The sequence below is a fragment of the Callithrix jacchus genome, chromosome 8 (genome assembly GCF_049354715.1).
Source record: "Callithrix jacchus isolate 240 chromosome 8, calJac240_pri, whole genome shotgun sequence".
In the NCBI taxonomy this organism is placed as follows: Eukaryota; Metazoa; Chordata; class Mammalia; order Primates; family Cebidae; genus Callithrix; species Callithrix jacchus.
The window spans coordinates 110532180-110559001 of NC_133509.1; the positions used below are offsets into that span (position 1 = coordinate 110532180).

The following is a 26822-nucleotide window of genomic DNA, read 5'->3' on the forward strand; positions in this document are numbered from 1 at the left end:
TAATTCCCCAGGTGGACATGGTCCTGGGAGATGGAGCTTATGTTAGTTTGTTTTGGATTGCAATAAAGGAATATCTGAGGCTGGGTGATTTATAAGAAAAGAGGTTCAGGCCAGGTGCGGTGGCTCAAGCCTGTAATCCCAGCACTTTGGGAGGCCGAGGTGGGTGGATCACAAGGTCAAGAGATCGAGACCATCCTGATCAACATGGTGAAACCCCGTCTCTACTAAAAATACAAAAATTAGGTGGGCATGGTGGCGTGCGCCTGTAGTCCCAGCTACTTGGGAGGCTGAGGCAGGAGAATTGCTTGAACCCAGGAGGCAGAGGTTGCAGTGAGCCGAGTTCGCGCCATTGCACTCCAGCCTGGGTAACAAGAGCAAAACTCCGTCTCAAAAAAAGAAAAAAAAAGAAAAGAGGTTCAATTGGTTCACAGTTCTGCAGGCTGTACAGGAAGCATGGTGCCAGCATCTGCTTGGTTTCTGGCGGGGCCTTAAACCAATCTTAAACCAAGATTGGAAGCTTCCAATCTTGGCGAAAGGCAGTGGTGGAACTAGGGTGTCACCTGGTGAGAGCAGGAGCAAGAGAGAGTGAGGGGGAAGATGCCACACAGGTTTAAACAACCAGATCTTAGGAGAACTCATTATCGTTGAGGATAGCACCAAGGGTGTTTTTTGGAAATGAAGTCTTGCTCTGTTGCCCAGGCTGGAGTACAGTGGTGCATCTCAGCTCACTGCAACCTCTACCTCCTGGGTTCAAGCAATTCTCCTGCCTCATCCTCCTGAGTAGCTGGGACCACAAGTGGTCACCACTTTTGTATTTTTACTAGAGACATGGTTTCACCAGGTTGGCCAGGCTGGTCTCAAACTCCTGACCTCAAGTGATCTGCCCACCTTGGCCTGCCAAAGTTCTGGGATTATAGGTGTGAGCCACTGTACCCAGCCTCAACATGAGCTTTAGAGGGGACAATATCCAAACCTATCATGCCCCTTTACATAGTAACACTTTCTCACAAGTTGCCTGTGCAGCTGAAGTTTTCCTCAGCTGTTCTACTACGTGAACTTAGCTTCAGATGAATCTTCAGGCCATAAAATTATTGTTAGTGTGTGTAGAGGTATGTAGATGTATATACATTTACCTCGTCACTGCGGCATGTAAAACAGCCTTGGGCGAAGACAGCATCGTACTGAATGTTTGAAAATTGCTCATTTGGGTTGATGGGCTTACAGTAATCCCATGTGTGGAAATTTAGATTGAAACCTAATGTATCTTTTATGAGGATCTTATTTTATTTTATTTTTATTTATTTATGTTTTGAGATGGAGTTTCACTCTTGTTGCCCAGGCTAGAATGCAGTGGCATGATCTCAGCTCACTGTGACCTCCACCTCCCAGGTTCAAGCGATTCTTTAGCCTCAGCCTCCCTAGTAGCTGGGGTTACAGGCATGTGCCATCACGCCTGGCTAATTTTTGTATTTTTAGTAAAGATGGGGTTTTGCCACATTGGTCAGGCTGGTCTCAAACTCCTGACCTCAGGTGACCCACCTACCTCGGCATCCCAAAGTGCTAGGATTATAGGTGTGAGCCACCATGCCCAGCCTATGAGGGTCTTATTTTAAAAGGATCCTCAATCTTGCTTTTTAAAGTAGCAAACTTTCTCTGAGAACCTTGTCTAGACTTTTTTTCCAACCACATCTTTCCACAGGTCTGGGATCACATGACAAATGTGCAGTGGCAATGGTGATTTCCTGGCGTGCCAGTTGACTACAGCTCATTCTTTCAACACCCATTTGTTGAGTAAGCATCAGAATAGCAAGCATTAGAAAAATGGCTGACAACTCAAAGATTAGAGGAAATTAGGGCAGGGCAATCACACCTAGCAAGGATCATCAAGGAAAGCTCTGTGAGAGAGCTCACATGGTGATGGGCTCTGAAAGATTACAAAGGGGGAAACTTGGGATAAATGTATAGTTGAGATGATGGAAAGGCTGGAATCATGACTCGTCCAATCTGTCTGGAACACAGCAGATTTATAGGGATACAGGAGAGAAGGGACTGGAAAGGAAGGTTGAAACTAGCAAAGACGGCTGTATTAGTCTGTTTTCACGCTGCTATAAAGAACTGTTTGAGACTGGGTAATTTATAAAGAAAAGAGTTTTAATTGACTCACGGTTCCACATGGCTGGGGAGGCCTCAGGAAACTTACAATCATGGTGGAAGGGGAAGCAGGCACATCCTACATGGTGGTAGGTGAGAGACAGTGTGTGAAGGAGAAACTGTCAAACATGTATATAACCATCAGATCTTGTGAGAACTCACTACTATGAGAATAGCATGGGGGAAACTGCTCCCATGAGCCAATCAACTCCCACCAGTTCCCACCCTTAGCATGTGGTGATTACAATTTGAGATAATATTTGGGTGGTGACACAGAGCAAAACCAAATCAATGGCCAAGAACAGTGGCTGAGAGGTTTGGACCTGCTTCCTTCCTCTGAGAGGGCTGACACCTTGAAGGTATTTGAGCAGGGACAGTGGGGTCAATGTAATTCTGAGGACCATGAATCTGAGTACACCATGTAGGTTGGGCGGAGAAGAGATCACAGTTGCCTGGGAGAAAAGCAGAAGGGCTGAAGCAGGGCAGGGCAGATTCAAAGAGGACTTTGCAGAAGAGTTCGAGAGGATCTGAGATGAAGTGGATATAACAGGACAGAGTCAATGATAACTAAGAGAATTGAGGAAGGACATGCAGAAGGAGACAGAAAAGGAAGTGAAGCAGATCCAGGATAGGATGATGGTTTGTTTGACTTCCCTAAATAAACAAAGTGCATCTTGGGAGTCCCAGTAGCCTCTGCTGCCTGTCACCATTGTTGTGTGAGAGTGTGTGGGGAAGAGCCAGCCTTGCAGACAGGGAGTGAGCCTCAGCCCAATGAGCTAGATGGTATTTTCTTCCTCTTGTGGATTAGGAAACACACAGAGAGATCAATTAATTGCCAAGGTCTAGTAACTGGTAGGGCTGGGATTTGAACTGAGATCTTTCTGACCCCCGACCCTGAGCCCTTAACCACTATATTAGAATAATGATGTCACTGAGGAATGTTGAAGCAGAAAGGAGAAGAAGTGAGAGATTCATTCAAAAATAGCATAAAGCCAGGTACGGTGGCTCATGCCTGTAATCTCAATATTTTGGGAAGCTGAGATGGGAGGACCACTTGAGAACAGCCTAGGCAACATAGTGAGAGACCCGATCTCCATAAAAAATTGTAAAATGTCAGCCAGGTGTGGTGGCATGAGCCTGTAGTTCCAACTACTCGGGAGGCTGAGGCGGAGGAATCGCTTGAACCCAGGAAGTGGAGATTGCAGTGAACCGAGATCACGCCACTGCACTCCATCCTGGCAACAGAATTGAGACTCTGTCTCAAAAACAAATAAATAAAATATATATTTTTTAATTTATAAAACAAAAATAGCATAACATGGGCAAGAGACAAGCCCCAGATTAGGTCACAAAGAGACCAAATCTGATGGAAGCCCTTCAACCTCAGGGACCCTGGTGTAAAGAAAGGGGCTGGCTCAATAAGGAGATTTTTTTAATTGATATATAGCATTTTACATGTTTATGGAGTATGGGTCTTTTTTTTTTTTAGACAGAGTTTTGCTGTTCTTGCCCAGGCCAGAGTGCAATAGCACAATCTTGGCTCACCACAACCTCTGCCACCCAGGTTCACACGATTCTACTGCCTCAGCCTCTCAAGTGGCTGGTATTATAGGCATGCACCACCACGCCCAGCTAATTTTGTATTTTTAGTAGAAATGGGCTTTCTCCATGTTGGTCAGGCTGGTCTCCACCCACCTTGGCCTCCCAAAGTGCTGGGATTGCAGGTGTGAGCCACTGCGCACAGCCAAGTATGGGACATTTTTGACTCAGCACTAGGAAGCTAGCTCCTGAGAGCCCTGAAATCTAAGGGAACATGTCCAGCCATAGCCAATGACTGTGCTCAGGGAGGAGGAATGAACCAATTGGTTTGAGCGAATTGGGACCCAGCACTGGGGGTGAGGGTGGGCTTGCCATTGTCTGAATAGCATGGCATGTTTGAAAGATGAATATTTCATTGGTCAGAATCTGTTTGTTGAGGTTGTTGTCTCCTAACAAGAACGGGATCCATGTTGCCAGTGGCTTGGGTCAAGAGGATGAGGTACCTGGGACCCAGCAAAAGGCTCAGATGGGGACTACTGGTTCTTTCCCTGTTCCATTGGGACAGAAGCCCTCACCACTATGTGGACACAGAACTCCTTGCCTTGTCTTTTGTGGATGACCTGGGATCCTCCCTGGATGTCCTGGCCATATTCTGGCCCCTTGACTAGGTAGGATTGAGGAGGGCATCTGTGTGCTAGGGTTGTGATTCAAGTGTGACTTAGGGCTTTGTGGATGGTGGATGGGGACAGCAGATGGTGGAAGAGGATGGGAAACAGTGTTTCCGTGGATCTCAGAGCTGGTATAGCATGTGTGTTGTGTTGTGTAATGGGCTAGGTATGGAAATCTTACACCAGATGCAGTCCGGTGATTTTCTGGTTTTATTCTTGCTCTGCCAAATGCATGAGCCAGAATTACAAGTGACACATCATTCAAAGTATGGCTTCTTCCTGTCACCCAGAGCCCTCAGACTGCATAGACATGTTTTTCACTGTGCAATTTGCTCTGGAAATGCTCCTGATGACTGACATTGCAATAGCATTTAGAGGTCACCTTTCAGTTTGCAGAAAGGGCAAAAATAAAACAGAAAATAAAAATGAAATATCCCAGGCTGCCTCTCCATCCCTTCATTTATCACATTTTTTGTTAAACACCTTCTACTGGAATGAAGTAAACTACAGTTATAAAGCTTACCTAACTTTGGAATGCTGTGTGTTGAAAACTCCAGCTTTGCCGGGTGCGGTGGCTCACACCTGTAATCCCAGCACTTTGGGAGGCCAAGGTGGACGGATCACGAGGTAAAGAGATCGAGACCATCCTGGTCAACATGATGAAACTCAGTCTCTACTAAATATACAAATATTAGCTGGGCATAGTGGCATGCACCTGTAGTTCCAGCTACTCGGGAGACTGAGGCAGGAGAATCACTTGAATCCGGGAAGTGGAAGTTGCAGTGAGCCAAGATCACAGCACTGCACTCCAGCCCGCTGGAGTGAGACTCCATCTCAGAAAAAAAAAAACGGAAGCAATGAAAACTTGAGCTTTGCTACACATAGTTGTGTGACCTTGGGCAAGTCAGCCTTCCTCCACCTCAGTTTCATCATCTGTGAAACTGTGAAGATGTTAGACCCCTATTTCTGGTGTTGTTGTGAGGCTTGAGCTACTCCATGTAAAGCTCCATATGTTGTACTATGATGAGTATTATCATGAGGCAGGCTCCAGAGATCAATGCAAGTCCTACCCTCAAGGAGCTCGTAATCTGGTTGGGAAGACGGATGGTGATGTTTGTTATGGGTCAAGGTTGAGAAATACTGCTATAGGATAGGTAAAAATGAAGAGAGCCTAATTTTTGAAAAGGAAGTTCCAGAACAGCTAAGACTATGTCTTGGTTTGACAATGAATTTCGTACTTTGCCCATGACTTTGTGTTTTGTTGAGAATGATAAAACTACAACAAGTACAGGGATGTAAGTCTACTCAAAAACAGCAATGACACGCATTCATTTGCGTTCCCAAGGTGGGTCTCCAGGAAAGGTGCCAAATGTGCCAGGCACGGTGTTCTCCCACATTTTAAATTAATGTTTCACTGATTCAGGCCCTGGGTCTCTGATTTGTCCCCAAGAGGTTTCCTCTTAAATTAATGACAAGCCAAATGGGTGAAAATGTAGAGTCTGTGTTAACTGGTATCACACCAACATTTCATGGAAGGCAGCAAAGTGAGCCTGGGCTCTGACGTCAGACAGAACTGACATAGGATCCCAGCTCTTCTGCTAGTTGCCTGTGTGACCCTGGGCAGCTTGGGATGCCTGGGACCCAAGCTTGACCCAAGCCACTGTGTGACCCCTGTTGCTCAGCAGCAGGTTTTTTTTTTTTTTTCTATCTCTCTTTTTTGTTGTTACAAAGTTACTGGAGTTAGGCCGGGTGCAGTAGCTCATGCTTGTAATCCTGGCACTTTGGGAGGCCAAGGCAGATCACTTAAGGTCAGGAGTTTGAGACCAGCCTGGCCAACATGATGAAACCCTGTCTTTACTAAAAATGCAAAAATTAGCCAGGCTTGGTGGCAGGTGCCTGTAATCCCAGCTACTCGGAGGCTGAGGTAGGAGAATCACTTGAACCTGGCAGGTGGAGGTTGCAGTAAACTGAGATTGCGCCACTGCACTTCAGCCTGGGTGACAGAATGAGACACCATCTCAAATAACAATAAAAATAACACATTTAAAATAAATAAAGTTATTGGGGTTAAATTAAAAGATAAAGTGTATTACATATTCAGTGCATGCTCAAGAAACTGTAGGGTATCCTACCGTCTCCTTACTTTCCCATACACATTTTTTTTTTCTTATCACTGTGAGTACAATGTACAAAGAACCTGGACCTTAACAAGGAGATATGTAATTCTTAGCTTTGTGTAGCCAGAATTTTCTACTAATGGTCATCTGTCCGTACATCCATCCATCCATGACTGTGAGACAGACCTATGAACTAGGAACTAGAAATAGACTCTCCCTAAACACTCCTCTCAAGAAGGAGGAAAAAATATGTCTTGAAAAAACAAACGAGGAAGCAGCTTACAGTCTAATCCTTATGTTTTGTTTTTTCACACTGGGCATCAAAGTACCTCCATAGCCAATTTCTTCCTTGAGAAAGGTTACCGTGAGACAGCATTGCTGCCCAGCTGGGGTTACTGCAGGCAATACTGCACTATTAGGGCTCGCCCATTCACTCTGCTGGCTGGAGTTGGGGTTGATCAGCACTCACTCAAGCTTAGTGTATAGATGGAATGAACAGAGTCCAGCCACCCCAGGAGAGTAGGGTGTACAGTGTGCCACCAGCTGGGAGGATTTCTTTATCGGGGCAGAAGATTACTGGGGCTTAGGGTGTCCTGTTTTGAGACCTCAGAGCTTTCGTTTTCCTTTGGAAATGAAAGAGTCGCAGAGCCTCAGATGATGTCTGTATCTTTCCTCATTCTTGCAAATGGGACCCTGGGAGATTCTACTTAACTTCCAGACCTCCAACTCCAAGCGCTTAGAAGGCTATATATGAGTTGGAGTGGGACCAGCTTCCCAGCTATGAAGAAGGTTGTATTTGCCCCTGCTTATCACTAGTTTTTACCTTCAATGGAAGTCTTGGAGATCAGCCGGTAAACCTGACCCTGACAAACTAGTATGACCAAGGATCAGATAATGCTCCAAGGACCCAAAAGAGGCCTCTCTTCTGCAGAAACCTGCCTACCTGGGCCTTTCTCAAGGCTCTTAGCTTGGGAGGCACTACCCAGAGAAGACAGGAGATCTGCTTTCTCACCTCCACTCTGCTAGAACTCTGGGTGACCCTCAACAAGTCACAGAACTCAATTAACCTCACTTAGCCTTTGTTTTCTCCTGTAATGATTGGGTTTGTAATTATAATACAGGATTACAGAAGAACTTTCAAACTGTAATATTCTATCATTACAACCCACAAATATGGCCAGTTGTGTTATGTTATATTTTTGTCTTAATATTTTTCCTGCTAATAGATTATTAAGCTTCTTGAAGGCAGGAACCGTGCTTTATACCTCTTGGTACCTCTTAAAATATCTAGCAGAGTACATTTTAAAGATGCATGTGGTTGATTGATTACATATTGGTAAGAGCTCTACACAGAAACAATGAGTGATCACTTTTGTGAATATTCCAGAACTGAGAACCGCTACTAACCACCTTGAATGGCTGTAATTGACAGACTGAAAAACCAGTCGAGGCAGTCAGCAGATTGAAAGCTGATGAATAGTGTGAAAATGAGGAGTGAAAGCGAATTGCTTCTTTACCTGTAGCTCTTTCAAGTACAATAAAGGAAAAATGAGACCTTACAACAAAAGAATTACTCATCTTCCTTCACTCTTGAAATTTGACGCTTGCCTGAGTTCACAAGCTATTTTCCCATTTCTGCTTCAATATTATGCCCAGCAGAAGGGCTTTTGGGAATTGTATCACAGCCAGTCAGTACTAAAGCCAAGCCTTTCTGACCTCGGAAACACCCAGGTCTGTTAGGTCTGGAATTTGGACTCCAATCCAGATAAAAAACAGTTTAATTTGGTGTGTGTGTGTGTGTGTGTGTGTGTGTGTGTGTGTGTGTGTATGTGTTTATAGCCATTTTTTAGGTACCTATCTTCTGTGCGTATACATTTATGCAGTTATGTGTGACTTCACACTACAGATGCTTTAGAAGTTACTATGTTATTCACACAATAAAGTGAAGCTTTCATGCTTGTAAATGTGATAACAGATTTAGACTTTCAACTCTTACTGAGTGCAAGTTCTTGGGCTTGCAGGGTATAGACTTTCTCCCCAGCTGGGCTCTCAGCTTTGGGTTAACAGATTCAGTGAAACTAAAAATTCGAGTAGCACAAGAAAAAAATAATCAATGTTATTTTACTCTATTCCAGATATGGGAGTAGAGGCACCATCATTCATTAATGTGCAGTTAGAGAAGAGCCAGCCCACATTGAGATCATCAACTATACTTTCAATACGCATGGACAATGAGGGTGGTCAGAAGGATGTATGAGCCCAATCATCAGTCAGAAGAAAGATTTCTCTGGTGTTTTGAGTTGGGAAATAATCCTTGTTTGGGTGTGAGGAAGAATTGGAAGTTGGGAATTAGATTTCTTATTAAGAGTCTCTCTACATTTGTGCTGTCACCTCCCTTGGCCATTGGTAACTGTGATTGGTTGTCTCTGTCTTCTATAGCTTGGAATTGCGATTGGGTTCTTGGTCCCTCCTGTTTTGGTACCCAACATCGAAGACCAGGACAAGCTTGCCTACCACATCAGCATCATGTTCTATATAATAGGAGGTGTGGCCACTCTCCTCCTCATCCTTGTCATCATTGGTAAGGTCATTAGTAGACTGACGGGACAGCAGGGGGCCAAGGGGGCAGGAAGATTCTGCTGACTTTGGTGGGACCCTTGTGAACATGCCCTGAAATACCATGGATATTTACAGAAACTGGTATCTTGGCTTCTTATGATCTTCAAATGTTTTAGCCTGGGCAGTTGTTCTCACACAGTGCTAGCTGGTCCTGTGCACTTAGTTAGTAGCTAAGGAAAGCTTTGTCATTAACGTGTTCTCCAGTCCTACCTCATTGGAAATGATGGGTAGACTGCTTGTCCCCTTGATGAAAGCCACTGAGCACTTAGGCCATCACAGGCACTGTGCTAAGTATGCCTGATTTCATTTAGTCTTCAGCAGCCCTATCAGTGAGGTACCACTATCGGTCTTATTTAACAAAGAGAAAAATGACACTTAAGGGAGGTTATATAAACTATTCAAAATTAGATAACTAATCAGTGGCAGAGATTGGAGTGAAGTCTAAGCTTATCTATCTTCCTATTCCAAATTTCTGAAAAACAAAACTGAAATTGATCCATAAAATTAATAATCTCATAGATTAACCTGACAATACTTAGGTATCATAGTTCTTCAATGCTTTTTAAGAATTATTTGTATTTTTATGTTCTTTTTTTATTTTTCTCTTGCCCATGTACCAGTGCATCTTTAATGCTTTTTAAAAACATTATAAGATAAAAGCCAGGTGCAGTGTCTCATGCCTGTAATCCCAGCACTTTGGGAGGCCAAGGCAGGTGGATCATGAGGTCAGGAGTTCAAGACCAGCCTGGCCAAGATAGTGAAATCCTGTCTCTTTTAAAAAATAAAAAATTATAAGACTAATATATGCTCATTATAGAAAAATCTAGAAAATACAAAAAAGCATAGAGAAAGGAATGACCATTAACCTGTCATTGTACAGGTTAATCCCAACCATGAACTGTACCAGATAATTACTGTTAATATTTTGTTTTTCATTTTTTATTTTTGGAGATAGAGTCTTGCTCTGTCACCCAAGCTGGAGTGCAGTGGCACAATCCTGGCTCACTGCAACCTCTGCCTGCTGGGTTCAAGTGTTTTTCTTGCCTCAGTCTCTTGAGTAGCTGAGAATACAGGTACCTGTCACCATGCTCGGCTAGTTTTTGCATGTTTCATAGAGACAGGGTTTCACCATGTTGGCCAGGCCAGTCTCGAATTCCTGACCTCAAGTGATCCACCCACCTTGGCCTCCCAAAGTGCTGAGATTACAGGTGTAAGCCGCCACACCTAGCTCGTACTGTTAATATTTTATATCCATGTGCATATAATGACTGAGGTACTTGGTAAGAGAATTTTTATATCCTCTTTTTTCAGTTGAGTGATATTATATGAGCTTTGATAAATTTATTTTCAGCTAGTGACCTGTGTAAAGGTTAATCAGCATTCTTCCTAATACCTGAAAGTTCCAACTCATATGTTAAAGGTTTCATTCCTGCCTGCTGGCCCCACCTCCAGAGTTAAACCGTTCTATAATTGGGTACCTCATTCAACCGTTCTCATTGCATTGTTTCCCTCAAAGAATCCAGGATGAGAAAGGCTACCTAATGGGTTTTAAATCTGGCAGAATGTCTTAGACAGAGACCTTGGTGTTCCTGGTAAGGTGAGAAGCAGGGGAGCTCTGGATGAGAGCGGGGAATAATGACACAGCCAGGGGCCTCTTAGCCAGACTTTAAGTTTCAAATTATATGTCCAGCTCCAAATTCTCAAGCAGATGAGGGCCTGGTCCTTTGCAGTTGAAAAATCTGGAGTTTGGACATTTCTATTTGGGCATTTTATTATCAAGCACAGATAGATAGTTGCTAATTGAGTAAAGACCTGAAAAATCATATCTGAATTCTGGTTTGTGGTTGCCAAATCCTTAAGCCAACATCTGCTGATATAGAGATGAGCAAACTTTTTGCCTTGAATTCTTTCCCCTGACTAAGGGAAGGTGAAGACGCAAGGCAATGGATGAGAAGCTCCCAACTCTAATATCCAGGACTATTTCTAAAGAAGGAGGAAGCAGGACTCTGAAGTCTGGGCAACGGCATTTTCTTGGTGGAGGGCCCCTTTGATCTGCCAGGAGAGTAAACTTCATTTCCAGGGCTTCCTCTAAGTGGTGACAGTCTACTCACCTTTCAGGGGCATTCTCTTGGGGTGTAGAGGAGGCCAAAAAGTACTTATTTGGAATATTTTCTTTCTTTCTTTCTTTCTTTTTTTGACAGAGTTTCACTCTGTTGCCTGAACTGGAGGATAGTAGCATGATCTCAGCTCACTGCAACCTTCACCTCCTGGGTTCAAGCAGTTCTCCTGCCTGAGCCTCCGAAGTAGCTAGGACTACAGGTGTGTGCCACTGCACCTGGCTAATTTTTGTATTTTTAGTAGACACAGTATTTTATCATGTTGGCCAGGTTAGTCTTGGACTCCCAACCTCAAGTAATCTGCCAGCCTTGAGCTCCCAAAGTTCTGGATTACAGGCGTGAGCCACCACTCCTGGGTACTTAATTGGGATTTAATAGGGGAATCACTTTAACCAAACAACTAGTTAAACTAATCTGCCGCCTAGAAAATGGACTGGCAATCTGTACAGTCGAAATGATCATGCCAGTTGTACTGAAAATATTATACAAAGGGATTGGCTTTCTTGCTGTGATGCTCCAGCCCTTCAAATCAGTGTCTGCTCCTGGAGAAGCATGTGTCAATCTTGTTTCTGTCATGCGGCAGAGGTCTGATTCAGCCTTTGAGAAACTAGTAATGGACCCTAAATTTTTTTTCTGCAGAATAAGACCCCTTTCACTTATTCAGGGAATATTTATCAGCTGCTGCATGCCATGCTCTGTGCTAAGCTTGGGCAGCATAGTTCCTTTCCCCTTGGAAGGAGCTGTGGTGCTAAGCCACTAACTGGGCTCACCAATCCCAGTGCTTTAGCTTTTGCTGCTTTTCCATCATGTGTTGCTGGTGTGTTTCTTCATTTGCTGGTTACTATGAGATTCCTTGATCTTTGAACACTGCCTGGGGCATCCAGTGATTTCAGCCTTCCAGCGGTCATTAAGAAAAGTAATTGGGGCTGGGGGTGGTGGCTCACGCCTGTAATCCCAGCACTTTGGGAGGCCGAGGCGGGCAGATCACTTGAGGTCAGGAGTTCGAGACCAACCCGGCCAACAGAGCGAAACCCCGTCTCTACTAAAAATACAAAAAATTAGCTGGGCACGGTGGCACGTGCCTGTAATCCCAGCTACTCAGGAGGCTGAGGCAGGAGAATTGCCTGAACCCAGGAGGCAGAGGTTGCTGTGAGCCGAGATCGTGCCATTGCACTCCAGCCTGGGTAACAAGAGCGAAACTCAAAAAAAAAAAAAAAAAAAAAATTAGCCAGGCATGGTGGTGTATGCCTATGGTCCCAGCTACTTAGGAGGCTGAGGCACGAGAATCGCTTGAACCCAGGAGGCAGAGGCTTCAGTGAGCCAAGATCATGCTACTGCACTCCAGCCTGGGTGACAGAGTGAGACTTCATCTCAAAAAAAAAAAAAAAAGAAAAGGAAAAATGTATCAAAGGACCAATCACTCAGCCTCAGACAATGTGGAGCAGCTTCAAGAGAGGGGCTGGAAAGGGTTCATTTAAGAATTAATATTTCCTTTGGGAGCCTTAGCTCCTCTCAGATGACGGAGCAGCTTTCACCCCTGTGAAACCAGCTCTGTTGGAGTGGGACCATGGGAATTTTCAGTCATCTCTGTTTCTTTACTTTCAGTGTTCAAGGAGAAGCCTAAATATCCCCCCAGCAGGGCCCAATCCCTGAGCTATGCCTTGGCCTCTCCTGATACCTCGTACTTAAGTTCCATCATCCGGCTCTTCAAAAACCTCAACTTTGTGCTGCTCGTCATCACCTACGGTAAGGTGCCAATGTGCCTAGGAAGGCATTTGAACTGGAAATGTTAGATGAGAGGCCTGAAGTATCTTCACGTCTTACTCTTTCCAGATCCCAACTGTGCATGTGAATTTGTTGTTTAGGGTCAATCCAGAGGACCCAGCTATGCCCAAGGGCTTCTGCATGTGTTGTAAAGTCCACCTAGAAAATAATTTCTTCCCATGTTAGGTCATCTAACTAATGCCTGTTGGTCCTCCAAGTCTCATCTCCATATCACTTTTGTAGAGCAGTAGTAGGTGACTTTCCCTCTCTTACCATTCTATTCCTTGTACATCTTTTTCTTTTCTTTTCTCTCTTTTTTTTGAGACGGAGTCTCACTCTGTCACCACACTGGAGTGCAGTGGCACAATCTTGGCTCAACACCACCTCCACCTCCCAGGTTTAAGTGATTCTCCTGCCTCAGCCTCCTGAGTAGTTTGGACTACAGGTGTGTGCCACCACACCCAGCTAATTTTTGTATTTTTACAAGTGGAGATGGGATTTCACCATGTTGGCCAGGATGGTATCGATCTCCTGACCTTGTGATCTACCCACCTCAGCCTCCCAAAGTACTGGGATTACAGGCGTGAACCACTGTGCCCGGCCTATTCCTTGTACATCTTAACACCTATCATTAAAAAAAAAAAATTGCACATCTATTTCCATATTAGACTGAACTCTCTAAGGTTGTGGATTTATGTTTTTCATCTTTCTAGCTCCTCAGCAGTGGCCGGCCTCGGATGACTATTCCCATAGTTACTGAATTCATTAATGAATGAATGCATGCATATATGTGTCTTGCCACATGAGTCACTCTTCAACCTGTCCTCCCTCATCCTGTAATTGACTTCTGTTTTATCTGAATGCACAACATCTCTCTTTCATTTCATTTGCTTGGCTCTTAGCAAGATAGGTTGGAATCTTTATGCTAATGTGGTGGCCTCCTTTCCCAGCATGGCACTCTCTTTTTCTTTTTTTCAAGCCTGTAATAAGATGTTGGATGGGAGTAGGGCAAAGACAGAGCCTCATGGCATTCCCTTAAAGAGTGTCCTCCAAAAAAAAAAGTGTCCTCCAGATGAATGCCAACCATTAGTTAGTACCCTTAGTCCAAGTTGCTACATATCTACCCACCTTTATTGCTATTCCGCCTACATTTGGTCATTTAATTCACCTGTTAAAGTTTGATTAAAACCAAGAGTTAGCAACTGTGTGACATGTATAGTAACCATATGAAACAAGAAAATGAGATTGGTTTGACATGACTTATTCTTAGTGAAACCCCAGGTGGCCTTGGCTTCATGTTGCCTATACACTGAGAAGTATTGTTTTATAACAGTAATCGCGTTTTCTATGTGCCAGGTACTTTTCATGTCTGATTTTATTTAACTTCCAGTACACCCATGTGATGTTGGCACTAAAATCATCCCTGTTTAACAGATGAGAAAACTAAACTGAAAGAGGTTAGATAACTAGCCCAAGGCCACACACCTTTCAAGTGGCAGAGCCAGAGTTCCAATATAAGTTTGTGTAACTCCAAAGTCCGCTTTCCCCCCCACCCCAAGACAGAGTCTCACTCTGTCGCTCAGGCTGGAGTACAGTGGCATGATCTTGGCTCACTGCAACCTCCGCCTACCAGGTTCAAGTGATTCTCCTGCCTCAGCCTCCCTAATAGCTGGGATTACAGGCACCTGCCATGATGCCCAGATAACTTTTGTATTTTTAGTAGAGACGGGGTTTCACCATGTTGGCCAGGCTGTTCTTGAACTGCTGACCTCGTGATCTGCCCGCCTCGGCCTTCCAAAGTGCTGAGATTACAAGCATGAGCCACCACACCTGGCCCAAAGTCTGCATTCTTAATGCCAATTCTGGAATTGTTGATGTTCCTTCGTAGGATTGTGCCAGGGTTTAATTTTAGACTCATCAGCACATTTTATCCCAATTAAAATGTTTATCTGCTCAGACACTAGATAAGAGGTGGCTTCATCCTGTAAGAGGGGCAATCTCATTTTTCAGGCATACGTGACCTTTCATCTGGAATAGCTGTAGATAACCTGATTCATCTTTAAGGTCTTGGTCCTCCATTCCTCATTTCCTCCGGTTTCTCAGTTCTCTGAGTATGTTTCCCCATTCATCCACAAAATAAAGAGGAAGTTTCCAAAGCTTAGAGACGTCCATCTAAGGAAGTTACAAGTTCCCCATCACTGAGAGGTATTCAAGTATAGATGGGACTAACCACTCGGTGGGAATGTTTTAGGGAATCTCAGACTAAAGATGGATAGTGAAACCAGATGACTTTTGGGGTCCCTTCTAGACTCAAGATTCCATAACTCTAAGAGCTTTTGCTTTTGCTAGGGTTAGATATCGTGAATGCGTAGACCTCTGACCACCATAAACCTTGTTGCAACTAACGGAGGATATTTGAGGCCTACCTTGGGATTCTAGGGCAGATGAGTGCTTCATAAATATTTTCTATGGATGAAAATAGTGACCATGTGATAAGTGGGCAGTGGTCTCATTCCAAAGGCTGTGGTCCTCAGTGATGGAGGTTGTTGATATTAGAGCCAGGTCACTGACCCATGAGAATAAGAAACAGAAACAAAATGTACCAGGAACGTTGTTGCTCCTGGTCATCGAAGGGCTCAAGCCTGCGCCATGCCGTGGAGAGCAAAGCTACTCCTCCTCCTTCCTCTTGCGTGGCTGCTTGCTTACATAGTCTTCAATCTGACAGTGTAGTTTTCATCTTGTACTTCTGGACTCTTTTTCTTATCTATCTGATTACATGATAACCCAGGAAATAGATAAGAAAGCACTTCTTGAATGGTGGAGTAAGGACCTTAGAAAATCTGCTCCTCTATAAAAACAAGAAAAATGGCAAAAAATGGCAAAATGAATTTTTTCAGAACGTTTAATAGATGGCTTGCAACAATCCAAACAACATTTATTCAAGATAAATGGCTAAATATCAGTAAGAATTATGGGGTTTAACTTACCCTATTCCAATCTCCTTCTCCCAGGCTCTGCAGTAGCCTTGACTACTACAGCCTCTCAGCCATGGGGCTGTGACAGCCAGCAGCCTCGCAGCTGTGGGGCTGTGACATCATCAGCCTCGCAGCCGTGGGGCTGTGAGAGCCAACTGCCTTGCAGCCGTTGGAGGGAGCAAAGTCAATTTGGAGCTCCACCCCTGAGAATTACTAATTGACCTCCCTGGCAGGTCCCCAGAAAAGCCCTATTCATGGGACATGTTATTTGATCTGACATGGAGTTTGTTCAGTGGGAAGAGCTCTATTGCCAGGGCATTTGTTGAAAACAATCAATGGCACTGCTTAACATTGTAGGTGCCTGCAGTGGTGATAACAGTTGGGGTGAATAAGAGGCTGGCTGAAAATGCTGAAAGGAAACTCTGGAGAATGTGATGTCCATATGGGGCTCTTTGCCAACAAGGAAATGATTCTTAGACTTAATCACATATTGGAAAAAATTTTTGATTGAGGAATCATGTTAATTGCTTTACATGCATTATTTCATTTAATTTTCAAAACAAACGCATGACATAAGCCCTTTACTTCATTTTATGTATGAGAAAACTGAGGCTCTGGAGATTTAATTTCCTGCCCATAGGGCAAAAACAATAGGCACTTACTCCAACTGTTAATCTTTGCTTTCTTCTACTGTGTTTTTTCCAAATTAAAACAAATAAAAACAATTTTTTTTTTTTTTGACAAAATCTCACTCTGTCGCCTAGGTTGGAGTGCAGTGGCATGATCTTGGCTCATTGCAACCTCCGTGTCCTACGTTCAAGCATTCTCCTGCCTCAGCCTCCCAAGTAGCTGGGATTACAGGCACCCACCACCATACCCAGCTAATTTTTGTATTTTTAGTAGAGATGGGGTTTTACCATGTTGGCCAGGCTGGTCTCGAACTCCTGACCTCAGATGATCCGTCCACCTTGGCCTTCCATCAAAAAAAGTTTTAAAAAATACCCTGTATAAATTCAACTTGATGCTTCAAAATCCTTCAGAATCATCCCAGTCCTCCCAATCCCCTTGCAGTTTCAGATTGGGCTTTGAAGACAAATTGGTTCATACGTTTTACATTGTACATGTAGTGTTCATATTTAGCTCTGAATTACATGCATTTAAAGAGTATGTAGCTAGGAATCAAACAGACAATAGCATTTCACAGGAACATGTATTGGATATGGGTGGATATGTCTTGGGCTAAGAGCCTTGAGTGCTGGACTCAAAAGTTCAAAGCTGGCTCATAAGAAATGAGAGGTCTGAGTTTTGGTGTCAGCTCTGCCCGTTACTGAGTGTACCGCCTTCACCCATCTGTGCTACCCACCTTTCATCTCTTCAATACTCTCCACCCCTACCAGAAAACAGTAATGGCACTTCCCATTGGAGTGTTCTGAATGGAAATGAAAGCTTTTAATGCAGTTGAGAATAAAGACATGGCATGCCTCCAGATTGCTATTGCATCAGGAAACTTACTGATTTCCAGTGTTGCTTCTTTGGTCCAAACCAGATTCCACTAAGAGTAGGAATAGCCATCCTGTATTGTATTTGTCGTGGCTTTCCAAGTGATTCTCCAAGCTGATGAGTCCACTGCCCAGAGCTGAAGTACAGTGATAATTGAAGGCCTTGGAGGAAATCAAGGGTCCAAGTGTTGCTGGCTTTTCCCTAGACTTCTGGCTACACCCTTAGAGGTAGGGTTGAGAGATAAAATAAAGGCCATCCAGTTAATTTGAATTTCAGATAAGCAACAAATACTTTTAATATAAATATGTCTTATGCAATATTTGTGGCATATTTATACTAAAGTATTATTGTTTTAAATTTATTTATTTGCTTCCCCTCCCCCACCCCCCACAAAATCTGGCAATTCAGTTTAAAAGGAAAGAGATGCAGGGGCTGGGCTTATGCTTGATGTTGCTGAAATCTCACATTGGTAAGAAACTGCCAGTAAAACACCCTCCCTCTCTCTTTCAACTTTGGCGATATGGGAAGACTCAAGGAACCAGAAATTCCACTTGTCTGCAAGTGTCTTTGGTGTGTTTCACAACAGAGTGGGGTGAGAGGGAGAAAGGAACCTTCTTTGGCTACATTCTGTTTGTGGCTCTGGGTCTTGCGTTCACATGGCCTCCTCTAATGTCTTATTATCAATGGCATAACAACTGCCCTGTTGAAAAGTCTTCTCTTCTAGAAAATGCCATACTCAAAGTGCATACTTTTTCTGTAGTTATCCCCCAGCCTTGCTGAAGGCAAGATTATTCTGAATAATTTTCAGAAGGCTTCTGAATAATTTTCCAGTGCCCCTGGCATCTGAACTTAGAGCCCCAACTTGTATATCCCAAGGTTCACCTTCCCTTGGGGCTCTCAGTGCTTTATCATTGTTCTACCTACATAGGCCTAGGGAGGGGGCTTCATGCCCCCTCTAAAATCCTGGCTGAAGAGTGGGCATAAAATCCTTCTCTGGATTCCCAGGAGCTTTGCCAAGGTCAAGCTGGCTCTTTAAAACAAGGACTAAAGGAAAACACAGAGTAAGCAAACCCCAAAGATGTGATCTGGGGTCAGTGTTTCCCAAACTTCCCTGATGATAGGATCCCCTGGGTGCTTGACTGAATGTGTGCATAGATTTCTGGAAATTCAAATTCAGAAAGTCTGGGTTGGGGCCTGGGAATCAGCTTTTTACCAGTATTCCAGATAATTCTGACTTGCAGCAGAGTTGAGATCCTCTGGGGTAGCTGTGTAGTGGGTCTTGAAGCCTCTTTCCATCCCAGCTGCCTCCCTGTTAACCCTTCCACCTGATCTTCTGTATTTGAAGGCCATGTATTCTCAAATTCCAGACGTTTTAACAAATGTTTAGGTTTTTTTTTTGTTGTTGTTGTTGCCAAAGATGCAGATTCCTGGGCCCTATTCCAAGAGATTCTGATTCAGTAGGTCTACAGTAGGGCCTCACAATCTGCATTTTTAAACTTTAAGGAATTCTAATGCCAGTAGTCTCTAGAGCGCAATTTGAATAAAATTGTTATTGGGGCTGGGCTTGGTGGCTCACACCTGCAGTCCCAGCACTTTGGGTGACCAAAGCGGGAGGATCGGGATTCAAGACCAGCCTGGGAAATGTAGTGAGACCCCCAAACATTTTTCACAAAGAAAAAAAATTGTTTTTGACAAAGGAAAGAAAGAGATTCAGAATGTGGACAGAGTCCTTTCTGCCTCTCTAAAGCCTGCCTCCTCAGTAAGTGGCACCTCTCCCAGCTGAGTGATTCCAGGAATGACCAGGCCTTTCAGGGGAGGTTACATTTTCTCTTCCCTGGCCCAGCAGGCTCACCTTGCTGAGGATGATCAGACCTGAATAGAATGCAGTCACCTGTACTCCTGTAAGAGGTACTCACGCACAGGAAGGAGCATGCATTTCATTCCTGCCCTTCTGTGTGGGATGCCCAACTCCTTTGTTTGGGCAGTAGAGTGAACTTATGCTGGTTAACCATGTCTGGCAACCTTTGACAATATGGGGAGGGACATCTAGACCAAAGATGGATTCAGAAAACATACACAACCTCCTGATTCCTCTAAGGTGGGGCTGCAGAAACAGTGGAGAAGATCAGCAGCCTTCCAGGATGAACCTCTGCTCTTCCTTCCCTCCTGGTCCCCTCTAGCCCCGATTCAGTCACCTGTCTGGCCTGGAGCAAAAATGGCTGTTGGTGAACCACATTGCTCTAGGGAGCCGGTGCTTCCACCAACATTGCTTATGATCAGAATCACCTGGTGGGGGGCTCATTCAAATGCAGATTGCGGGGGGCCTCACTCCCAGAGTTCCTGCTGCAGTAGGTCTGGGATGGAACAGAGACCACACTTTGGAAACTATTTCCCTAAACCTTTGAACCCCAGAAAAACCACTCAGCTTCCACAGAATGGGTCAACCTGTTCAGGACTCTGTTCCCCAGGCCTTTAACAGGATCATGAAAGCACTGGTATAGTTTTTGCTCCCAGTCCTTCTGGATAATTTCCCTCCTTTTTCTGTGGATTCTGCCCTCCTTGGCTTATCCGTTAGGAGAGCAGCTGTTCCACCTGAAGCTAAGCCTGAGTTGGAACATTCCTTGCCCTTTGCTGTGTCAGGCAGCCAAGAGGCTTAGAGAGGAGTGGGAGAGATGGGAAGAGGGGAGGAGACTGTTTTCTTTCTTCTCCTTCCCACACTCTGCCTCACTTGGCTTTTCAGGAATGTCTCCTTATAGGCCCTCTTGACTCGGAAATGGACTTTCTAAGTGCCTGAGTGTGTGCTATGAGGATTAGATGGGAATGCTGCTTGGATGAGACGTTGCTGAGAGCCTCGTGATCACTGCAGCCATCAGCCTGACAGCTGTAGCGATGTTCGGGGATACATCCGGGTTTATTGGCCCTGTGCTCTGTGCTGCTCAGGAAGCTGCATCAAGCCCAACCTTGTTGCATCCCTGGGGTGACCTGCTAGGAGAGGCTGGGACATGAGGAAATTGTTCAATGACCTGAGATGGAGAAATCTAATTTGAGAATCAGCTTTGTGAGGATATAAAGCAGAGTGTTTAAGATCAAGAACTCTGGAGCCACAGGGTCTGGGTTCAAATCGATTTCCATCACTCAATACCTGTGTGATTGCAAAGCAATTCTTTCCCATTTTGCAGGAGAATTTGACCTTTGCTTAACTTTGTATCTTTCACTCCTGGGAACCATATAAAGGGAGTATGTCAACTACCTTTAGGCAACATTGCTTATGATAAAAATGCCCTCTGGTGATAAAAAATAGACAGGGAGACCTATTCATTCTTGTGGGAAGCCATTCTTTGTGCTTCCCTGAGTACAGTGACTCCTTTCACTGGCCTGTCACTTATGGGGCCCCTGGAAGGTACGCCTACAGAATTGTTACAAGTAACAGTGGCACCTGTGAGGCATCCAGGGTGGTTGCCATACCCACCTTTCATTGCACCTTAGCTGTCATCTGAAAGAGAGTAACTTCTGGAAGGCTGTATGGACTGGGGTTCTATGGATTGGTTCCACTGAAGAGGAACTCCTGAGGCTGCCCTGCCCACAAGCTACATGTCCTGACTTACACCCTTCCAAGTGACTCTAATATTGAGTGTGCTGTCTCGTGAGCCTCAGTGTTTAGTAAAAGTTAGAAAGACCCCTGTTGGGCATTGTGGGCTGACTGTATTTGTTGTTTTAACTGTGTGTGCATCTTTCCTATCTATAAAATGGTGATGATAATACTACCTACTTTCTAGGGTTGTTACAAAGTATCTAATCCATAGGTATGTGCAGCTGCCATTGTCATCATTGTCATCATCACTGAAGGGAGGCCAGGAGGCCTTTTCTCCTTTGGGTCGATTCCAGTCTCAGCTACTGATTTGCTGTATGACTTTGGCCAAATGACCTTATTCACTACGGATGCTGCCCTTCACAGCATATCCTAGGTGCTCCATTCCTTTGGTGAATGAATTGGTGTAAAGTAGGAGAGTCAACCGAATGCTCTTTAGGGTCTCTTCTAGTTTCATGTAACAGATTTTGTGTGACATTGAATCAGCAAAGAAAGTTGGAGGAGGACTGGAAAAAGAGGAGAGAAACTACCTGCAAAGGGAGTGGCATCAGGGGACAGAGGTCTGGAGCAGCCTCAACAGGAGCAGGGTCATCAGGAGGAGGAGGAATGTGTCCAGGAGTCCTACTGACCACCCCATAGATCTACCCAGTGCTTAAGAAGAATGTAGATAATTCTGCCCTGGGAGTCTATTTTCCATGGCAAATCAAAGGGATCAGAGATCAACGGGGCATGGCTAAGGAAAGACTAAATGGTTACATTTGGTTGTTTTGAAGTATTTCTTTGAGAAAACTGCAGAGTAGCCTCAGACCTCCCTGGATTTTTCTTCTCTACTGCTCAGAGTGGCAATGGGGATGAGGATTTCTGCCTGCACCCTCCCCGCAGCTGCTGGGGGAGAAGTTAGCAATGGCCCCAGAAGAAAGCTGACCCTAATGTTGTATTTCTCACTCCCTCCTTCAGGTCTGAATGCTGGTGCTTTTTATGCCTTGTCCACTCTGCTGAATCGCATGGTCATCCGGCACTACCCGGTAAGGGACTTCCCTAAGCATGTTGGACCTCAAGATGATACGTTTCTAAGTCTGTCTTGGCAGGAGCTTGGCTGATGGTGAAGTCTTCATTCCCCCCAGTTCTAGGTAGCGTGATATTGTGGTATGCTTCTGGGATTTGGAAGGAGATGGCCCTAGATCTCAACCCCTGCTGCTATGGTGGCACTAAACTGTGTAATGGCTTGATAATGTGACAAGATAGTTAGTGTTTCTGAGCTCTCTTTTTTTTTTTTTTTTTTTTTTTGCTGCAAAAGAAGCATAATTATTTCTTGCAAGATTCTTTTTAGGATCAGAGAGTAAATAATGCCACATGTATATGTATATATAATTATATATGAGATACGTATTTATTATACAACAGTGCTTGGCAACACAGTTGGCAAATATATATATAGAAATTATTTCTGATTTTAAATGTTTCCAGAACCCATGAGGGCTGGGCTGGTTGCTGGGAATGGAAAACTGAGGGTCCTGGAGTTAGGAATACAGAGATCCAACCATCTTTTGAAAGAACTAGGCTCTTACACTTGCAGAAGTGGTAGGCTATGTGGCTAAGTGTTCTAGTTTTGGAGTTCAAAGGCGTGAGTTCAAATCCTAGCTCTGAACTTACCATATGTCTTGTGACCTTGGGCTTGTAAATTAATCTCATTGTGCCTGTTTCTTCATCTGCAAAATGGTGAAGACTGATTCCTAACCTTATGATGGGGAATGATGAGGAGGCAATGAGATAAGGATATAAAACCTTAGGCATGGTGCCTAGCTTATAGTAAGCACTAAACAATATATAATGATTATCTTTCCATTCTTTTTGGCACTGATAGCTCAAAAAAACCAAGAATGGGAATTTTAACACATACATTTTAATTTCCCCATCTGTGAAATGGAAATCATGACAGATAAGATAGAAGAGTTGTTGTAAGGTTTACATTTTTAAAAAAATTTGCCTAAAAGTAGTTCTAAGAACAAATTTGGTTCATCCCTGTCACTCCGGCATCCAATATCATGCACACACAGTCAGAGTTATGTTGCTGGGAGGAGTAGTTATTCTAGAATTTTTTCCTAAGCCATCTTCTTACAGGCCATCTTGTCCTGATCCATTCCGAATGTTGACTCTGATGGAACCTGAGTTACTTGCCTTTGTTCCTTCACCCCATGGTGACTGCACTCTCTCCTGGGTCTTGTCCCATCTCTGGGTGATCGTTGGGGCTGTGGTTTCCCCAGGGGGAAGAAGTGAATGCTGGAAGAATTGGCCTGACCATCGTCATTGCAGGAATGCTTGGGGCTGTGCTCTCAGGAATCTGGCTGGATAGGTCCAAAACCTACAAGTAAGTGACTTTTCCTCTTGGACTGAGAACCGGGGACCTATTTTTTGAAATGGCATATTCATAAGCAATGTGGCTCCAAGACATTGTGTGGAGATCTGAGTGGCCAAGCAGGTCATTCAAGTTTGTCTTCTCTGAGCCTCAGTTTCTTCATTTCTCAAATGAGGGAAGCTATGCCCTTCTTAAGATCCCCACAGGATCCGAGGAAGATGAGAGCTACCGGACTTGAAGGCCTAGCATAGTCCTCGTTCCCCTCCCCACTCTCTACGTAGCTTTGTGAAAGCGGCAGAAATGAAAATGAATGGGAAAAACTTTTCAGCAGTGGAAAGTCTGTGGAAACTTCAAAGAATGGAGATAAGGAGGAGGTGATTTCACTGCCCTTTTCTCATGGCACCTTGTGGACCCCATGGGGTTAACCAAGGTGCTCTATGCTTTCTCCAGTTTGCAGTGTATATTATCTTCCAATTATTTATACCTCGCTGGTACATTTCATAATGTTCTTTGGACCTGAATGCCCAGTGCATTTCTAAGAGCCTGGAGCTATCTTAAAAGGTTTTATCAGGCTAGGCACATTGACTCACATCTGTAATCCCAGCACTTTGGGAGGCCAAGGCAGGTGGATCTCTTGAGTCTAGGAGTTCAAGACCACCAGCCTGGGCAACATGGTAAAACCTCATCTCTAAAAAAATACAAAAATTAGGCTGGGTGCAGTGGCTCATGCCCGTAATCCCAAGCACTTTGGGAGGCCAAGGCGGGCAGATCACCTGAGGTTGGAAATTGGAGACCAGCCTGACCAACATAGAGAAATCCTGTTTCTACTAAAAATACAGGATTAGCTGGGCATGGTGGCGCATGCCTGTAATCCCAGCTACTTGGGAGGCTGAGGCAAGAAAATTTCTTGAACCTGGGAGGTGGAGGTTGTGGTGAGTCAAGATCATGCCATTGCACTCTGGCCTGGGCAACAAGAACGAAACTCCATCTCAAAAAAAAAAAAAAAGCAAAAATTAGATAGGCATAGTGGCACACACCTGTAGTCCCAGTTACTTGGGAGGCTGAGGTAGGAGGATCGCTTGACCCCGGAGGCGGAGGTTGCAGTGAGCTGAGTTCACGCCACTGTACTCCAGCCTGGCTCAAGAAAAAAAAAAAAAGGTTTATCAGTGTGAACATAGGTGAAGAAAAATTAAAAGAGTTTAGTGAACGCCAGTCCACTAGTCCCCCCATGGATGCCAAATCGGCAGAAGAATCTGCATTTGTATAAAGCAACCTGGATACCTCAATTCAGCAGCTGGCCTTGGAGGAAATGCTCTGGGGAACAGCCCCTCAGCATCCTTCCCTTGTGATTTTCCAGTGCTCCCCATTCACTGGGTATTCAGTTTAGCACTGGCTGGCGGGGCAGCTGCTAGGTTATACTGTACTGGGGCAAGGCAATGTCCCAGGCTGCTCGGTCAAGGCCTTCAAAGTTCCCAGTGTCTGCAGGCAACAGACAGTGGCAGACCCTGTTCTCCACCACACAAACCCACTTCTGTGAGGCTCTGGTCAGACCAGATCTCACTCTGGCTGCCTGAAGAAAGGCCAATTGAGACCATCCCTAGGGAGGTGGCAACAAGGAGCCTGGCTCTGCTTAATTACTGCTGGCGGAGCTTGGCTGCCACCTCACGCTGCCATCTGTTAGTTGCTTGCTTCAGCCAGACACAAGAGTGGTGAGGACTGGCCATTCCCAAACCACTGAATAGCAGTGTCCCTTTTCCCAGGGTTTGCTCTGCGGCAGGAGGAGGGAGGGATTGGAATGTTGGCTGGGCTGGGACATGGGCAGTTGGATGATTCAGATGAATTAGAAAATATGAGAGGACTGGGAAGGACACTTTCTCAGCCCTCTTCAGAACCTAGATGTCACCAGTTCCTAGTGTCACATGATGTCTAAATCTAGTGGTCAGCATGAGATATTCTTCTCCCTGTATGCTACCCAGGTAGAGAAGGGCAACTCCCAGTGGAACAAGAGCTCTGTGATCCCATCATTTCAGTGCCGGTCCTCATCACCTTAAGGCTCCAGATTTGTCTAGTTTGGTTTGGAGGCTGGAAACTGGGTGATGAGGTTTATCTCAGGCTGGGACTACAAATAGTTTTTCTAAACTGGTCAGTGGTTTAGGATGAAGCTATGATTAAAGCTTCATCCTGGTGAACTTATGGGATAATCAATAAGACTGGTGTCCATGACATCACTTTCTGCAGAGTCTGTGGGAGGAGTGTGAGGGAGGAACATGAAAGGAGGAGGAAGCTCCTCTACCCTTAGCAGCTGTTTTGAAGCATCAGGTGGAAGTAGCATCCTTTGGAGACTCTGACTTTGAGCTTTTCCAAAGATGCAACCACGTGTTGCATCATCATCCCTGCATGCAATAGCAGAAGGGGCAGAGATTTCAAATCCCACTCTGAGTTCACATCCCAGCTCTGCATTTATTCAGCTGGTGACTTTGGACAAGTAACTTGAGTGGCCTGAGCTTCAGTTTCTTCACTGGTAAAATGAGAGATCGTCATATATTTCTCACAGGATTTTTATAAAGGTTGAATTGAAATAATAAATGCATACGAAGTGCTTCACAGAATGTGGTACTCAAGGGATGTAGGGTTTAGTTTGACACAACCATAGGGTGCCAGTTGTTGCCTCCACCATGGTTCTGGCTTCAGGTGTGATGTATAAAGAAAGGTTTTAAAGGTCGGGTGCAGTGGCTCATGCCTGTAATCCCAGCACTTTGGAAGGCCAAGGCAGGTGGATTGCCTGAGCTCAGGAGTTGGCAATCAGCTTGGGCAACATGTGCCTCTAGTCCCAACTACTGGGGAGGCTGAGGCAGGAGAATTGCTTGAACATGGGAGGTGGAGGTTGCAGTGAGCCAAGATTATGCCCCTGCACTCCAGCCTGGGCAACAGAGTGAGACTCTGTCTCAAAAAAAGAAAAAAAGAAAAGAAAGGCTTTAAAGCTTTCATCATCTGAGTCCTGATGTTCATGGTAGGGAGGCAGAGGGCTGTGCAGTGCAGGGAGAAGAATGCAGGTCCAATTGCACGAGTCAGGACTGCAGCAGAGTCCTAGGTGGGCGACATGGGAAGAGAACTGCTGGAGGGGCACAGAAGGGTGAGCCTGAAAGAGAAACCAGGACTTGCTGATGGGACTCCTGAGGGGACCAAGACAGGGAAATGTAACAGGGAGTGGGCGAAGCTAGGGAGGGTTTATCACATTGGCTTTGGAAGTCAAGTACTCAGTTCAGGGCAAGAGAATATGCTCTCCTATTTCCTGCTCTCTGGAGTGGAGTAATTCAGACTCAACAGAAAAAGCTTTGTTGGGTCTGTTCAAGTAGGGACAGGAAGAACTTGTAGGTGACAGAGAGTCCTGCCCGGCACTGTCATGGGTCTTGGGATAAAGCAGACA

General features: G+C 44.7%; 2 protein-coding genes across 6 annotated transcripts in view; one reads left to right on the plus strand and one right to left on the minus strand.

Annotated features, from left to right (window-relative positions):
* The window catches only part of FLVCR2 (FLVCR choline and putative heme transporter 2), a 61906-nt gene that overhangs the window by 25964 nt on the left and 9120 nt on the right, over positions 1-26822 (plus strand). For all 4 annotated transcript variants that reach the window (XR_013521424.1, XM_002754126.6, XM_054240223.2 and 1 more), the window contains exons 2-5: positions 8915-9056; positions 12817-12957; positions 21997-22064; positions 23304-23407. Coding sequence is in view for 3 of the 4 variants with exons in the window: in XM_002754126.6 (XP_002754172.2) it covers positions 8915-9056; positions 12817-12957; positions 21997-22064; positions 23304-23407 (455 nt within the window). In the remaining variant the exon portion in view is untranslated. The remainder of the gene's footprint in view (positions 1-8914; positions 9057-12816; positions 12958-21996; positions 22065-23303; positions 23408-26822) is intronic.
* ERG28 (ergosterol biosynthesis 28 homolog) overlaps positions 14336-26822 on the minus strand; it is a 34327-nt gene continuing 21840 nt past the window's right edge. For both annotated transcript variants that reach the window (XM_035261117.3, XM_054240225.2), the window contains exons 5-6: positions 17463-17670; positions 14336-15823 (exon numbers count right to left, since the gene is read on the minus strand). In XM_035261117.3, the coding sequence (XP_035117008.1) occupies positions 15748-15823; positions 17463-17670 (284 nt within the window). In that variant the 3' untranslated portion in view covers positions 14336-15747. The remainder of the gene's footprint in view (positions 15824-17462; positions 17671-26822) is intronic.